The sequence below is a fragment of the Crotalus tigris genome, unplaced genomic scaffold, assembly GCF_016545835.1.
Source record: "Crotalus tigris isolate CLP2741 ecotype Arizona unplaced genomic scaffold, ASM1654583v1 scf7180000019924.707973, whole genome shotgun sequence".
Lineage (NCBI taxonomy): Eukaryota > Metazoa > Chordata > Lepidosauria > Squamata > Viperidae > Crotalus > Crotalus tigris.
This window is the reverse complement of record NW_024097775.1, coordinates 1782-20156: the sequence shown is the minus strand read 5'-3', so window position 1 is coordinate 20156 and position 18375 is coordinate 1782. Positions and strand designations below refer to the sequence as shown.

Sequence of the window (18375 nt, the reverse complement as noted above, 5' to 3'; positions counted from 1 at the left end):
ATGTACTCAGAATATTGATGACTAATGTTGCCTAATGATAGACTAAAAATGTATGACCATAACAGATTTGTTGCATCAAAACTACACTTGGTCTCATCCACTTTGTTTCCAGTTAGAACAACCAGGATGATTCAAGGACAGGTCGAAAAGATTACATAATACTTAGCTTTTATTTAAATAATATGACTGATTGATTGATACATAGCCTCCTATGTTAGCCTTTGTTTGGTCACTCAAGATAGTAGCCATCACTAGCAATGTACCTTGGACCAGTCCATTGTCTATATGTTTGCCCCACAAGAAGACTACACATATCAGCAGGCAAAGGTGCATATCAGTGTATCAGATGAATATCTCTTTCTAAATCACGTTTCTTTTCATGAAAATAAAAAGAGGCTAATTTAATATCTCATATAAAACATTTATTGCCCAAATAGAAAATGCCATAAATCATGAAAACACATTTATAATTATGGCCATACAAAGAATCATTTCAAATTAGTAGATAATACATCTGGTTGGGAAATATGCTCCTCCCTTAATCAGCTGTAAGGCTACAGCCACAGTCATGAACCTGTGCTTTGTTTTCATTTTTTAGTGATGCAGGGTTAAATAAGGAAGTCAAAAAGCTATTGATAAAGTCAAAAACATATCATCCATTTTCAGTGAAAAGAATTTTATTTGTAATTCCATGATGCCTTCCTTCTGCCCTTATTTCTATCAGTGCTAAATATATTGTCAGATTAATTAGAGGGTTAGGGAAAACCTTTAGCTCCAGACTAAACTATTTTTCTTCCTAAACTCTTGACAAAGAAGATACTTTACCCTTATACTGTATGTCTTGGAGTGTGTGGATGGAAGAGGGGGAGAGGAGAGGGACATCTGCAATAAAATGAGATTTCATCAAAATTATAAAATATCCATCATGAAGTCATAACATAAGTAAAAAAATATTTGAAATTTGCACTGGGTCCTTGGAATGCATGTTTCCTTATTTACTTCCTTTGGTCAATTTGGATGTCTTTAGGTGAAAATATTGTATAGCTACACATATATATGGATATTGGACTTTTCATAGTTAAAGAAAAGACTGAGGGACAGGACCAATTCTTTTGCTATTCCAAAATGAGGATCAGGGCCTACATAGGAACAGCAGTTGTATCCACACTAAACAAAGGTAACAGTAGATTCTGGGGAACTTTGTAACCGTACTTGAATATAAAATTACAAATAAATGGGAAGCATATTGTTCAGAGGCCAGGAATGGAAAACAGTTGAATTTGTTTGTATGAACTGTTATATTAACTGAATTCAACTATGTTTTTTTTTTGCAATATAACATAAGAGAAAAAGCACTACAAAATATGCTGACTGACTCTCCTGTGTCATAGATGAGGTAATGTTATACTCATACATAATACAAGTCAATACTATTACCATAAAATATTGATATTTGTTTTGTTATTGCTACCAGTGAAACAAAGAAATCTTAAAACACTGTCAATCTTAAAACACATACTGGATCACAGTACATTGAGTGTGTACCGTCCATTCCAAGGGAGCAATAATGAAATATAATAACATAGGACACAAAACTTCTCTAATGTGAACATTAAAACAAGTTACAGAAATTAGACCTGACATTCCTGATCTGTGGTGTCTCTGCACCTGGCCTGTGTCTTCTTTGTATGAAATTATACGGATTTTGGTTTGGCTGCTGGACACCACTACTTGCGTAGGTCTCTGCATCACACAGTTTGTCTGTAAAGACATGAATATTCCTTTGGTGAAGGCCATTAAAATCATGGATTTGTACATCATAAGCCACCTTATGCTTAGAAATTGGGTTGAGTTTAAAACTTTAAGTATTATATAGATAATCATCTGCTGTGCAGCACAGTGCTCTGATTCTAACAGAGACATGCTACATGACAGGATGTCTTCCCAATTTTTTCTTTCTTAAGTTCTCCACAGACTCACAATGAAATGAATAAATAAGCAAAATCCAATAAGTATTTAAATCATAATTCAGTTGATACAAAACACTTGAATTCCTCATGCACAATCTCCAAACTCAGATTTGAAGGAGACTTGAGAATGAACATGATTATAAAACTAAAGGTCAGAGAAACTAATCAACTTTTTCCTCTTATTCACAATTCACCATTACCTTAATTCAGTTTCTCCTCTTCATTTAATCTCTTGAATAAGAGTGATGTGAGAACCTGTTGCAGAAATATAAGCACCCTGCTGCCTTTGGACGATGGATTACTTGTTGATTCTTTCATTAGCTTAAGACACAGAATGGTGGAGAAATGGATACTATGTCCCTTAATGAAGAGGAGATGGAAATTAATGACTTTATGGTCCTAATCTCATTAGTGAACTTTTCATCTTATTACCTGTTAAATCCTTTGTTCTTGATTCATGCCTTCCTTTAACATTGGTGTGGTTTTCTATGGGTCTATCTGCATATTTCATTGCTACAATAGGAGGCAGTTCCTTGTCTGAATTTAGTGGGACATCTTTAAAGAAAAGACAAAAAGAAATGCTAGAAAATTTGCAGTTTGAAATTCTCCTTTTCGGTCAATCAAGCTCTCCACAAGGATGGCATTCCCAGCATCCTGTCAGTATTCCAAGGCCATTGTATTATATGGCATTCAAATGCCCTCTGTCATTTCTGCCACTCCTGAGATTCCCTCCTAAGCTAGTTAATACTTTCATTTCATGCATGGGTGGTACAGTCTTGGATACATAAACCATGGCATCAGAAATTGGGTATCAGAAAGACAAAACAAATAAAATAGTACATTACTTTTCCTTTCCTGTACCTTGTGAGAATGAGTTTTGCTTGCCATCAGCCTTACAATCTTGAGACAATTGAGAAGATTCGTGGTTGAGGCCAGCATCTTCACTTGGTCTTCCCATGATCTCATTTTCAGTTGCAATTGTATTTTGGACCAGAAAATAAGTGTGCATTTTCCCTTTGCCCTTCACATCAATTTCTCCTCTTTCCTTAATGTCAAAATTCTTCTCTTTGAGGCATCTGAACCATAAAAGCAGTAATGGATAATGTTTGTCATTGTTTTTTTTTTACTACAATAAATCAGCAATCAACCTTTTACAAATAGTTTTATAGAAAGTGCTATAGTTTTATGGAAATTGAAAAGTTCTACAGAAATAGCTTTCTCCCCATATTATTGTTCCAGAAACAACAAACAGATCTTAAGGTTTGTCTTTACTAAAGCAATGGCAATAGTGACACTCACCATTTACCACACAACTGGCCATTGTATTGAATGGCTTTATTTGTAAAACTGATACAGTAAGATCTGCTATAATTCGAGGTGCAGAAAATGAATCATGGCTCCAGAAAAATAGATAGAAGCTTTTACAGCTGTAACTTTTCTGCCAATCCTGCCAAGACCGTGCACCTTGAACACTGGTACTTTAGTATTATAAACCTATTATACTGTTGTAAATCACTATGAATATTGTTTTAAATTGTAAAATAGAATGTAATATACAGAAATATCATTTTCACATATAGAAGTTGAAATACAGCTGCCAGAAAAGTAACAGGAAGAGAAGCGATTGAGAAGCAAGGCAGCAAAACTCAGTAGTGGCAAAAAGACTTATCCAGGTTTATTTATATGGCAGGGGAAAAACCAGGAGTTAAACCAAGATGCAAAAGGAAGGTGAAGTTTGCAGAAATGGCTAAATTGTTTGATCAAGGAAGAAATTATTTTTATAAAAGACTGGAAACTCTTTATAGACTTTTTGCTAAAAGTAGACAAAAATGAACTGTTGATTTGGGGATTTACTAATTAAAAAGATTGTTTATTGGAAGAAGAGAACTATGGTATGCGGTATGGGAAGGTGGAGATGTAACTGCTCCAAACAAGTCACTTCTTTAGATATTTCTTTTTCTTGCTTTTTTGTTATTCCTAACAATTCTTTTATTCTTTTAATCTTTTTCCTGTTTTGCCTTCTATGTTTCTATAGTTTTTAAAATCTTTGTAAAAACTTCTTTCAATATAAATGATTTTTTAAAAAAGAGAGAGAAACAAGATAGCAAAACTTCACAAAGGGGATTTCAAGAAAGACTTGGTTAAGGAATTAAAGAAATGGCTTTAAAGCAAACAGTTTAATATGATGGAACAGAATGCACATGGATCAGATTTTTACAGATTGCATTACTATATTAATAATGTAATACAATAGAGTTTCTTGATTTAATTTAAGCTACACTGTTACTACAGAGACTTTGGTACATATTGTGTTCCATAAATGTTTGACACCATCAAAGACTTATTGCCAAACTTGCTATCAATCCAACAAGCAAGGAGAGGAAGTTTTATCATTTCCTACCCAGGAAATGGTACTATATAGCAATTGGCTATCCTGGTTGTGAATTCTGGGAATCATAATATATAATCATATATATATATATAATATAATCATAACTCATCTGAAGTTTCTTCACTTGAGGAATAAGCTCGCTGAACTGAATGGAATGAGTCTGAACAGATGTGTATCAAGTTACACTTATATGTTCATTCATTCTCGTCAGGGGAATCTTTGTATGGATATATTACTCTCGGTCTTATGTTTTTAATGTTACAATAAGCCCAGCAGAATGTAAATGTTAGTATTAGTTTCCAGAGTTGCTGTACCGAATTAAAAACTAAGCTGCGTTTTTCTTTAGATTGATGCTATTTAAAAGTTAGGAAAATGAAAATTGCTAAAAAAAAAAAAAAACCTCAAAGAATTTTGAAGAAGCCTTTAAAGGAGAGGAGAGGTGGGGAGGGGAGAGGAGGGGAGGGAGGAGAGGAGGGGAGGAGATGGGGGAGAGCAGGAGAGGAGAGTTTTCTTTATAATTTTATCTTATTGATACATGGGAGGAAGAGAATTAGTTTATTCTTTGGACGAGTACAAGGAATTAAATATAGACAGTTAAAATGTGAGTACATCTGATTGTTTTAAAATCAATTGTCCTTCATTTCTTGAGAGGAAAATTCAAACATTTATAAAACACTGCAGAAAAGAATATATATTATCCCTAATCCAGACTATATAACTGTAAAACAGTTTTTACTAGTCCAATCCAAACTAATGCTTTCTAGTTTCCTTAAATTTCTTTCCCTAACTTCTAACCAGACCAGGCTGTAATAAAGCAATGGTTTAAGAACAGTAACATTACTCACTGATAAACACTGCCACTGAGGTGAATTTTGTTTGGCACGCCATGGCTCTCCATCCGGGATGCTATATTCACTGTATCTCCAAACAAACAGTAACGTGGCATTTTTTCTCCAACAACCCCTGCAAGGACAGATCCTGTGTGGATCCCAACCCTAATCTGAACAAGAGTTTAAATAAACAAATAAATAAATAAATAAATAAATATCTGCTGAATTGATTTGCTCTTTTTAAATACATACTTGTCAAATCATAGAATCATAGGGCTAGAAGTGACCTTGGAGGTCTTCTCATCCAAACCCTACTCAAGGCAAGAGACCTTATACAAGTGATGGAGAACCTTTTAGAGACTAAGTGCCCAAACTGCAACCCAAAACCTACTTATGCATCATCGAGTGCCAGGTGGGTGTGGCCCATTGGGTGGGTATGGCCAATTGGGTGGACATGGCTGCAGTGGTAACGGCAGACTGGGTGGGACTAAAAAGTTCAATCAATCAATTCCAACTTTGAAGATCTTTTTTTTTCCTGCGAGAAGTTGAAATTGACTGATTGAACCTTTTTTTTTTTGCACACGGCGGCGGAGGCCCAAAGTAAAAACGTTTTATAAAACCCAGCTGAAGGCCTAGGACTGGGGCAATTGTGCGCATGCCCACAGAGAGGGCTCTGAGTGCCGCCTCTGGCACCTGTGCCATAGATTCGCCACCACTGCCTTATACCATCCCGGTCAAATGGCTGTCTAGTCTATTCTTGAAAACCTCCAGCAATGGAGCACCCACAACTCCAAGAGACAAGCCCTTCCATGGATTAATTGTTCTTACTGTGAGGAGATTTCTCCTTAGGTACAGGTTGGAACTCTCTTTAATGAGCTTTCACCCATTACTTCTCATCCTGCCCTCAGCTTTTTCAAGTAAATCGACACCCACACACCCACACACCCGACAGCTTCACAAGTACCAGAAGACAGCTATAATGTCATCCCAATCTTTCTCTTTGATATGCTAGATATATCTAGTCATCTTAATTGTTCATCATATGGTTTAGCCTCCAGACCCTTTATTTTCTTTGTTGTTCTGTAGTCTTTCTAGGATCTCAGCATCTTTTTTTTATATCATGGTGACCACACCTGGGCACAGTAGTCCAGGCGTGGCCTCACTGATGCAGTATAAAGTGATACTATCACTTCTCATGATTTTGATGCTACCCCTCTATTGATGCTGCCTTATTATGCACAAAAATTATATGTTTTTGTATTTCTATTTTCTGCTCACTTGAATAGGATTTCCAGAAACAGGATTTTTTATGTCTTTGGCTGCTATGATCATTCCCAGAGCAAAGTTGGCAACCCGTTCAGCATGGGTTGATACAGGGACAGGGACACCCCCTACAACCATGTAGGCATCCCCTATGGTTTCAACCTAAAAAAAGAAGTAAAGAGATAAATATCTTATTGCAAAAGACCATGTTGAGTTTCATTCAATATATTATTTACAGCCAGATTGAAGATGGAACTGGTCGGTCTTTCTCTTTCCACAAATGGAAAGAAAAGGGTTGGTGCAGAGGTTCTTTCACAATTTGCAAGTGAAGTTTTATGTGAAACTTCCTGCATTACAAAAGGAGACATATATTTTATTTGTTCTCTTACATTTTTTAATATGATATTTTATCAGCATGGAATTTTCACATTTTAAATATTAATTATATCACTGTGCATTAGTGTTTTATTCAAAAATTATGTAAATATATTAACAAAAGTTTGGAGCCCTTGGTACTCTCTGAGCTTGGTTGCTTGTCTGGTGTTAATCCCTGATTATCTGGGTGTTGGTTGCTGGAGAAGATTGTTTACTTCTTAGCTTTTTTATTGTCTTTTTTGAATGGTGTATAAATGTGCTTTATCACTTATTTATTTTATTAGAAGACAAAGAAGCAGAAAATAATATCTTAATCAAGGAATTACCAACAAGAAGTTCCCACCAACACTGGCAGGGCAAGCTACTGTTTATAAATAGGGAGCAAACCTGATACTCACTTGTACTGTTAATGTTATTTAGTTGGACTATGAAATCTCTGCAAAAGAAACAACCAAGTTCAGAGAGCATTAAGGACTCCACAGGTGAACCCTGAGCCATATCTATTATTCTGTATTGGAACAAATGTTCATAGCAAGCAAGCAGAAAATTGGGCAATAAGAGAAAACAATAAAGAGAAAACAAAGGCAGAACAAGGTAAAAGAAGTATCAGCAACAGGATGTAAGCGTATTCCAAGATTCTGGACAGAGGTTTGTCTAGATTGTTTACTGGTGCAGACAATTTATATTTTAATTTATGCTTTACTTTCCAGAGATTGTTGGGAACCTATAAGTAAATACAGGTCTCTGAGTAAATCAGAGTAGAGTTACAAATCAGAGTAGAGTTACAAAGGAGTTATTCTTAACATCTCTATTCCTTTCTCCCCATAATATCACTTTCAGGATATCAACTGAAAATACCTTGTAGACATCATGTACTGTGGTTAGCCTGTCAAATCGTAGATACATTGCATTTAACATGAGGACTATCTGAATAGGCTCACATTGGGCACAAATGTTAGTAAAAGTCACAACATCACTGAATAATATAGTACATTCTTTGAATTCTCCTATAGTTAAAGAGGAAAAAGAAGAGAGTTTTAGAAACCATGTCTAGTTTCATAATTAAATTGATCATAAAACTTTTTAATAGTGTATAAGTGTATAAAGTATACTTAGTATTTTAGCATCTATTTATAAAATATCAATTATGAAATATTTTTCAAAATATATTAATCCAGCTTCTTTGTTACTTTGAAAATAGAATCAGTCAAGGAAATGGGCAAGTCTGTAATCAGCTCTGGGAAGTGGGGGGAGGGGTGGGAGGGATTTGGGTTATATACTGTAAAAAATTTCTAAAACTTTTAATAAAAAAAAGAAAAGAAAATGGGCAAGTGATAATATTCATGAAGCTATGCAAAACATTTTCAAAGTAGTGTGTTATATTAAGATTTTTTTCTAAATAATGCTCCAATAGATTCAACGTAAAAAATACTAGCTTTACAAAAAAGGCATGCATTCCATAAGAAAGCCTAGATATAGTATATCAATTATTGTTTGTTGGAAACGTTAAGCAAGGTTTTTAACTCCCACCATGTGAAGTTAGAAGTGACAGAAAGTAGCATTCTTAGAGTGAAGGCCATGAGATTTAAAAAAAAAATTACTGGAAGGAAAAATAAATCAGTACTGAGATGGAGTCAATATACAACATTTCTCTGATAGCAGTGTATCAGCGAAGGGGGGGGGGAGATGACCTAACATAGCTTTACTCATTTCTTCATTTTGAAGATAAAAACATTTCTGCACTTGCTTATATATACATTGTCCTTAAATGTCTACCACTGATTCCAAACAACGGAGATCATAGTCATTATTGATCACAGTCTTGAACATATCTAAACTTGTCTGTATCTCATGACATTCACCTGCCTCAACTCGTTTCCCCTCTTTCAGCTGGTTGGCAACATGTTTAGGCAGCATGGCGTACAGGAGGGCTTCTGTTTTCTTCCTTTCTTCCTCTAGGTGTTTTGACAGGATCCGCAGCTCCTCTTTTTTCCTCTCCAGTTGATTGGAGAGCTCCATCTCGGCCAACCGCTGTTGGTTGAGCAAGATCAAATCTCTAGTGACATCATGGGGGGCTATGTCAGAAATGTGCATGTGTCTTTCCTCCAACTCATGCAATGTACGCAACAGAGGGGAACAAAGGTACAGCATGCACTGAACAGAATCCATCCAGATCATCTGCCCTGGTTCAAACAAACAAATAATGATGGGCAGGCATTAAATATTGAATATAGTATATTCTTCCCAATCTGATTCCTTTCTGACCCACCCAGAACATTAAAAAAAATCACAGCCCATCTACTGGGAAGGCAATCAAAGGCCAAGGCAACACTGTCATATAATGGTCATAATACTGTTTCCAACATCCCCCCAAATTTAGACAGAAACACCAAATTGCCACTGATATGTAAGGTGCCTTTGTGCAAAAAGCTTTTTGCCATCAAAAGGCCAAGTCATATGGCAGCTATGGCTTCCTGGCACTTCATTCTCGCTTTTCTTTCTATAATGTATGTGCAAATGCACAGAATACTCACTGGAATGGGCATTTTCCCACCCTGCAATGTGGCACCAGGTTACTACCACTCTCACTATTTGGCACCCCTGGGACATGGTTACTTTGTGCAGTGTGCAACTTGCACACTTGCTTGTGGCAGCCCTGCATCAAAACATAATGTGTACCTTTGATCTATATTCTTATCTGAAAGACCAGCTCAGGGTTTACCTATGTAAAAACTGCCAGGAAGAAGGCCAGATTCTTTTTAATATAAAATTTTTATGTTCACAGATTTTATATTTTATGGAGAAGCCTCTATCACATGTACTGAAGCAATTCAGCCTATGGAAACAGATGTGTCACTTTAGAGAGAAATTGTATTTTTCCCATGACATAGTTATCTCTTCAGTGTGTTATTGCCCAATACTGTAGCTATTGAGAAATGGGAAAACTACCTCTTAGCTCTAACATAGGACGCTGCTTCCAGGAGTCCGGCATCATCTCTCTCTTGGTCCGGAAAACAAATTGGCTGTTGATAAATCTCTGAACACTGGAGATGGTAAATTTCACTTCAGGGCGTACAATAGTAAAGTACTGATTGAGACGGATGCCCAGTATTTGAAGGCCAGGCACAATCTTTTGAATACTAACCCCAGCTTGTTTCACCCTAAGCTTTAAAAAGAAAACAAACAGGATTCTTGCTTATGCTTTCCCTAATCCTATTCCACTGTCAGTAGAAATTCATTTTATAAACATTACATGTAGCCTTTTACATTTGTTACTAATTGGATAAATTGTCCAAAACTGTGGGATTATATTATTGGTGTTATCATTGCTATCTTCATTATTACATCCAATCCATCTACAACCAAAGGACTCATTTCTTTCTTGAATCCATACCGAAGGGATCAGCCAGTGGGTAGACCTAATTAACTGCTCTATATGCATGTTGCCTAGCAGCAGGCAGAACAAAAGATGTTTGCGCAGGGCTTCTTCCACAGTAAATTGCAGGGCAGGCAAGCATGAAGCAAATAACAGGTTCATTATGACATCATCACAGTAATGATGCAATATATGTACTTGTATCAAGCATAAAGAAAATACATGACTGACTCATTCATTTCAGGATGTCAGGATGCATGTGATATATTGATGTCATTATACTTTGTTATACATGCCTAAAGCCCTTCTGGGCATATATAAAAAAATTACCAGTGCTAATTTAGGATACTATGTTCTATAGATCATTTGTGCAGATGAGCATAGTTTCTCTGTTGTGTTATCAGATTCTGTTTGAATGTGTTCTCTCTATTTTTGATCTGCTGCTTGGTTTTTCCTGAGTCAAATAAAGTCTGCCAACTTTGAATTTAAGGGATCCAGCCTGCTTACTCATATATTCTTGTAATGAAAACAGCCGTACACCTGTTTTCTTAATCCTTCATTCATTCTATAATTGTTTTCTTAACCTTTCATTCTTTACCTTACATTTTGCAAGACCACATCATGTTATGCATAACTATTAAGATGTGTGGGGGAAAAATAAACTAAGTGTATATATGTATGTATGCACTAGAGTGGATAATTTGGCAACACAAATAAAAATAGGATGAATGTATAAGATAGACAGACAGACAGATTTTAGATTAAATCTTCAGAAGTATTTTCAGGGCATGTAGCATCCATCTGTGATACATTAACACAGTTGTATGTTCTTCCAGGATTGTATGGTCCACAAATCTATGCCCAATATTCATTTATATGGGAGAAAATCCCACTTATTTATGGAAAGACATACATGCACTTTAAAACAGTCCACTGATGTTGATTTTCTTACCTGTTCATCAAAAACAATATGGAAGGGAAGCCCAATGCAAAAAGTCTTTGGGTCAATCCAGAGGGTCCTAGGATAGACAGGATCAAATCCTCTAAGAAGTCGACCTGTAATAAGAAGAAGTTATATTTTCATTGTCATTTTAATACATTGGCAGAATCAGAAGCAATCTAGTACTTGTTTATATATAAAGATTCATTTTTCTATTCACTCCTGTTTTTCAAGAACTCAGGTCTATCGATGGGGATTTTTTATGTATATGAATATGGTACAGTTCCAAGCCCTGAAATACTGAAATACTATTTATTCTAATATTAGTTTGGAATTGGAGCATTAAAAGAAAAGCATACATAACCAGACTGAAATGGAAGAATTAAGAGCCTGTAAAAATGAAAATACAGTAAATTCCTGTACCCCTTTGCATATCAGCAGTCCTGTCATATATTTTTTTAAAATATAACATCTCATCCCCTGCCTTGTTTGGCTTGTACTACCAACAATTCACATTTTAAAAGCAAAATTGATTGATTATATAATCAGAATTTGGAATCAGTTATGGGTTTCCCTGTAAATGTTTTCAGCTTAGTTTTTTAATAGAAGCTATTAAAAAGCTAGAAGGAAACGATGGCTCAGCGGTTAAAGACACTGAACTTGTTACTAGAGAGCTGACTTCTTGAGTTCGAGACCCATGATCCACACAATGGGGTGAGCTACCTTTACTTGCCACAGTTCCTGCTCACCTAGCTGTTCGAAAGCATGCAAATGCAAGTAGATTAATAGGTACCACTTTGGTGGGAAGGTAACAGCATTTCATGCTCCTTTGGCGTATAGCCATGCTGGCCACATGACCATGGAAATTTGGATAACGCTGGGTTTCTCAGCCAAGAAACTGGCTCCCTAAAGTCGGAAACAACTGACAGGGAAACCTTTACCTTTTTTATTAAAAAATGACTGACATTATAGCCAAACCATTTACCTTTTCCTATTGTCACAATTCCTCTGATTGTTTCCCAGTGGCTCCTTTTGACACTTGTTTTATCTCTAATCTTATTCATGGTTCTTTCACGTTCCTGTGGAATACATCAAAAGCAATTAAAAAAAATTTAACCATATTTTTCAAACTAAGAAATAAACTATTTCCTAACAAAAGAATAAATGTAATTGTGAAACACAATTACAATTTAAAACACCACGCTTCATATTTGTAATTACTTGAAATAAGTACAAGTATGCCTCATTATTTCAAAAACATTGAAGCACTTTTGGATGTACTTATCCATTTATACCCTCAGATTTGTAAGCATGCAACAACACATACAAATATTATAGTTTAGGCTCATCCTTGGAAAAATCTAAACACATTTATTTTTCAGTATGTATACATACAACAGTTACAACATGCCAAATTCCGTTATGAAGAGATTTGAATACTGAAATATATATGCATGGCCGCAAGCTCTTATCAACCTTGAAAAAGCTAATTAAAAACAGACCTGGGCTGTACTTAGAAAACCACTAGGAGTGTTGGAAAGAAATTGACTGAACCAGGGGAAGTAGTCAAATGAGGAATTAGTCTGGAATTCCTATGTGGGCATAAAAGGGCAAAGTCTGACACCCCCCCCTTTGAATGCCATTGAACCTTATCTAATCTGACAAACTGGTGGTTTGCAACTGGGTCAGACTAGATAAGGTTCAATGGCACTCAAGGTGGAGTCAGACTTTGCTATTTTATGCTCACCTAGGGATTCTGGAGTAATTCCCTGTTTGACTTTTCCCTGTCTTGGCCAGTCTCTCTTCAATAAGAAGCAACACTTGGCATTGTGGCTGCCATTTTGAATTTTTGTACTATACCTCTGCTCCTGTACAAATGCCATCTCAATTATAAGTACATTTTTCAGAGTTGGCATGTATAAATTGATACTTTTGTATACTCCTAGAAACATATGCATACACACACACACACATTGATATTTCTGCACAAAATAGCATTATTTTTTAATGACTCCATTATGGAGCTACCCTTTGATTGTGACCCTCTAATTCCTTAGAGTCAGTGTGACTGGAATGGATCTGAGCGTTTACTGACCAGATGCTGCCTAAACGGAGTTCGCAGTTCATATTCTCTCTTTGCATCCTGAGAGAGAAAGATTTGCTGCTACCTAGGATTTAACTCTCAACCTTCCAAGTGGGAGGCAAGTGCTTTCACCACTAGGCTACCATACCACTCACACACAAAAAAAGTATGATAGTACCTCTTTATTCAGTCTTTTCTCTGCTTGAGCTCCAGAATTTGGAAGATAGTGTGAGGAAGAGAACTTGTTTCTTCTTTTGTATGAAAAAACAGGTTTTTGTGTTACAAGAAATACAATGTGTTCTTTTTTCCCTGTTCTTTCTTCTTCTTCTGTCTGATTGACAATTTCCATTGAAATTTCAGTATTGAAAAAGTCCAAAGCTGCTGCACCAATGATTCCTGAATCCAAAGAGAAAAAAAAAATCCAGGCGATATTACACATGCTTATGTAATATTATCCTTAGCATATGTACTCAAGCACTCAAGCAATGTTTGTTCCCTTATACACTGAGTCTGCCAACAACTATAATCTCAATTGTCAGCCTTAATAAGTAGATTTTATTTCCAAAAAATATGTTTTATTGGTTCAAATCTCATACAGCTCTAGTGTTCATTAATTACTTTGTTCAACTTCTATCCCTCAGACTGGTGGTAGTAGTGAGAAATCATGAGCTCAGAAAAATTAAAAAAAAAGTTATATATTTAAAATATTCTATACTCATTAATTATTTGGCTACTGGTATTATAATTATCTTCATCTGTCCCTCTTACCCTTTTTCAGGGCAAAAAATATATAGAATAATAATTCTAAGGAAATAAAAAATACAGAATAGAATTGAAAATACAATAAAATAAAAGGTGCTAAAGATTGCCTGTAATAAATATTTTATCTACTGTCATGTTATTTCCATATAAATCTCCGAAAAAAGAGAATTCCTCAATAAAGCATGAGGATGGTAAATGCCACCATCATCATCTTACTTTAAACAGGTCTGGTGGTCTACCACAGGAGAAGGAAATTTTGTGATAGTTGAAGTTTGAACTTAACATATCTAGCTAGCTAGTTAGCTAAGTAGCTATCAAAAGGAAAGCCCACAAACATTAATATAATCATTGTTGGTTAAAACCTCAGCATTTCAAAACCCATATTAAACGCATGCACATATATCAAGTTACCTGGAACTATGTGGCATAAGCCTCTTCTGTCTGAATAATAATGCAAATACATTGACCCATCTTCATTCTTTTCTACCCTAAAGGAAGGAGCATTCATCTCCTGAAAAACACTCAAAAGGAATAATATTACCCTTGCTGCAGAGAAAGATATAGTAAAGGTATAAAGAAGTAGCTTCTGATATTCTTCAGAGCAATGGTAAGTACAATTCTATTTTAACTTCTCTCTTTAAAGTTACATCATGACTTTCTTCTTTCTATAATATATCCTGTTTAATGACCAAAACCATAAATCACAAGTTCATCTTTTCCCCATTTTTACACAAAATGTTCATAAGGGGTTTCCAATCACTAATAAAAGTAGGAGTTGTCCTTTTTCTCTCAAAGAAGTCAGTTTGTTCATCCTAGCAAGCTTTGCCAATTCACCAACCATTCCTCCACGATGGCTCACGTGCATATTTCAATAACTGACACTATAGTAAAAGAAACATTGCAATTGTTGCTCATTTTGAGGCATCAGAACTCTGCTCCTTGATAGCAGTGTGGGAACATAACAACAGCTTTTTACATGTCCATCATCTTTATTATCAGATTAATTTTTCTTCTAATCACACATCAACTTCTCGATGCTCTCTTTCCCACTGCATACTACAAAACTTTTTTTTTTAAAATGGTGAGCCTCAATGGTGGAAGTGCAAGCAGGGATTCTACAGCTAAGTCTCCTTTCTATTCTTTCTGTCAAATAACTTTCTACTTGTCATACAGGTTTTATTTTGAAAGACAAACATCATCACCTAGAACATTTTTATGCATTGTGGGAATTCAATGTTTTCCTGTCTGCTGCACTCCTTGGAAAAATCTGTCACCTGAAGCTGGCATTTAATGGAAAGTGGGGGAGACTATCCCACTGATGTTTCTCAAATCCAAATGGAATCTCCAAAGATGGATCTTTCTCAGGATTACAACAGAAGTGCCTCAGTTCTGATGATAGTAAGGTCACAATAAAAAATATTATTGCCAGTTGTCTGACAGAAACAATTTGATTTGGTAAAAACATGCATATTTAAAATGAGAATCAGATTTGAGCAACCAAGTAAGGCATCAGAACTCGATACAGACACCCATCCACCCCCACACATGTACACACATACATGTACATCATAATTTTCCTATCTTGTTATTGAGAATATGAGTGAATTCATAAAGAAGAATCGGATTTTTCCACTATTCTTATAGAATTCATTTCCACTTGCCTGGTAAGACAGACTGAGGTAACCGTGTAATGCATCCAGGTTCTCTATAAATTCATACAGATTTCCTCCCAGTGTTCTCAGCATATGGTCATAACCCGACTGTTTACAGAATTCAAAGAAATATTCTCCAAATTGTTTTAGGACCATATCTGGGGAAACATCTAGGAAAATAAATATATTATTATCATATTAAATGCTCATGTTTCAAGATTAGTAACCAGTTTATTCAAGTTAATTTAGAATACTTCCACATTATCACCATTATTTTCCCCAAATTCTTCAGAAGCATTTTGATGCACATCCATAATTTATCTCCAGACTTGAAAACATGCAGGGAGCACACTATGCCAATTGGATATGCCATATACACACAAACTTATACACACACATACACACACAAACACACACATACAGAGAGAGGAGAGAGAGAGAGAGAGAGAGAGAGAAGACAGATTTTCATTTCAATCTATGTGCATTTGTCCAGTTGTCAATTTTTTTTTCATATCTGACATCAGAGGAAGTGTCTTTGCTGCAAAGCCTCAATTTACTTGTATTGAAAACATTGTGATGTGTGAGAAAAATGACAGCGTTTCAGGAGCGTGCAACTGGGTCCTATTTCTGATAGTTCCAGCTTATAACTATGGTCAAGGGTAACAATAGGGCAAATGGGAAGATACATGAAAAAAAAAAAACTTCCACAAAGGCATAAGAAGATGATGGTGATGTTGTTATTGTTGTTGTTGTTGTCGATGATGATGATGAATAATACCTGGGTCTTGGCATTAGTTCAAAACTATACATACCTAACATTTGGCATGCCTTGTCAATTAGTTGCATTGTGATCTCATCTTTATAAACTTCAAAAGTAAAAAAAGTATCTTGTACTCCAGTTTGGACTCTATAACAAAAAGGCAAAAGAAACAAATCTCACAATAATTGGAGTTATAATTAGATATAGATATATAGATATAAATTTAGAGAGTTTTCAAATATACTAATTTTATCTTATTTGTTCAGCTGTGTAACAACATAGGCAATATACAGTATTATATTAAACAGGCAACATACAGTAATGTACAGTATTATATTAATACTATTTATGAAACCATCAAAACAGTAACCAAGCAATGACGTCATAACCTAATTTTTATGACCCATTCATTACATAATGATAGAATATGTTTTCTTCTTCTATTCAATATATATTTATCAGTCTGTGCTATATAATTGAAGTTCATTATCAGTCAAAGGAATATTTGTGTAAAAACATTCTTCAACTTGCAAAAGGATGGAGAGAAGAGAGGGTGTTTTTTAAAAAAGAAATCCATTCTTACAGAATAAAAATTGGCAAGCCAGAAAGAAAAGGCCTGATACAGAGAAAATGAAGCCTTCCCACCTCACTCCTCTTTGATGAACAATAAAAGTTTGGGCCAATACTTGTATTTAGAATGCTGAGAGCTACTGTAAGCTGAGTTCCCTTTGGGAAGTCCAGCACAGAAGCATCAATTCAAACAAGAGAGTGGTAGTTAAGGCTAGGTTCATTATACAGAGTTTATTGAATGATCAATCTCATTCATTGGCATTTCATGCTATTGTCAGAAAGCCTATTCCACTCTTGGTTAATGATGATAACTGGGGCCAGAATTTCAATTGCTAAGCAATATGGTCATAATGTGCAACATCAAGTGATTGCACTTAGCAACAGCAATCCCAGTGCTCCTCACTGTCATTGTTAGCAAGAATTGTGGGTCATTAAGTGAGCCCAGGTGATTCACAAGCAGGCCAGCAAGCAGGTAACATATGATGTGAAGATGGCATGAGAATAGCAAGGCCAGTTGTGGCTGCCGCTGGGCAGGGGAGGGTATCAGTAACTTACTGGAGCAATGCACAACCTTCTCTGCTGGTTTCCCCATTGACTTAGCTTTGCTTTGGGAAGCTGAAAGTTACAAATGGCAAACATGTGACACAGGGATGCAACCACTGTAAGCGCAAGCTGGTTGCCAAGGTCCCAGGTTGTGATCTTAAATGACCATAGGGGTGCTGGGATGACTAATATTTTGAAGACTAGCTGTAAATACCATTTGTCCAGCACTGTTACAACTTTGAACGGTTGTTGAACAAGTTGTCAGATGAAGACTCCCTGTACACAATGTTCTCAATGTTCTCCATATATGGAACTGAAGTTGAACCACTGTAATTTCTATAAGAATTCACTGCAGAAAAGCAGTGAACTCCTCACATGCTTTGTTTGGAATTATATAATTTGATTTATTGCTTCAAAATAGATTTCTACTTTATTCTAGAACTGCATATGTGCTTTGAGAAAACAAACAAAACAAAAAAGCAACGTTGTAAATATTGTCAAGCTGGGTGAGAAAGCCACGTTGGAGTCTGGGTTCCCTCATGGATTCCCTCATTCCTTCCCTAAACACTCAACAAATCTGACTGTGTGGAATAAGGACACCATATCTAAAAATGTAATCAAATACAATAGTGGAGATATGGTAAACCAAATATGAGAACCCAATTAAATCCCCCAATTGAGAATGGTGAAAAAAGAAAGAAGGAGGGGAATAGATGAGGGAAGAAGCACCTCCTCTGATGCTGTTTCAAAATTAACCATTTTGCTGCTGCAACAGCAGTAGCAGCAGCATTTAGTAAAAGCAATGCCTTCAAAAGTTCAGGTGGCTTCCTTGATGATTGCAGCTGACCATTATCACTCT

At 35.8% G+C, this 18375-nt stretch overlaps 1 protein-coding gene across 1 annotated transcript; it reads right to left on the bottom strand.

Moving 5' to 3' along the window:
- Nucleotides 1-434: 434 nt before the first annotated feature.
- On the bottom strand, nucleotides 435-16550 carry LOC120317895 (guanylate cyclase soluble subunit beta-2-like; the record flags this gene model as incomplete). Its single annotated transcript, XM_039364903.1, has 14 exons — nucleotides 435-1761; nucleotides 2403-2525; nucleotides 2832-3046; nucleotides 5208-5362; nucleotides 6471-6617; nucleotides 7689-7837; nucleotides 8693-9013; nucleotides 9780-9996; nucleotides 11159-11262; nucleotides 12132-12225; nucleotides 13408-13625; nucleotides 14403-14502; nucleotides 15653-15813; nucleotides 16456-16550. Coding segments are annotated over 14 exons (2248 nt in total), but the record flags the coding sequence as incomplete, so codon positions are not given.
- Between the last annotated feature and the right edge of the window lie 1825 nt (nucleotides 16551-18375).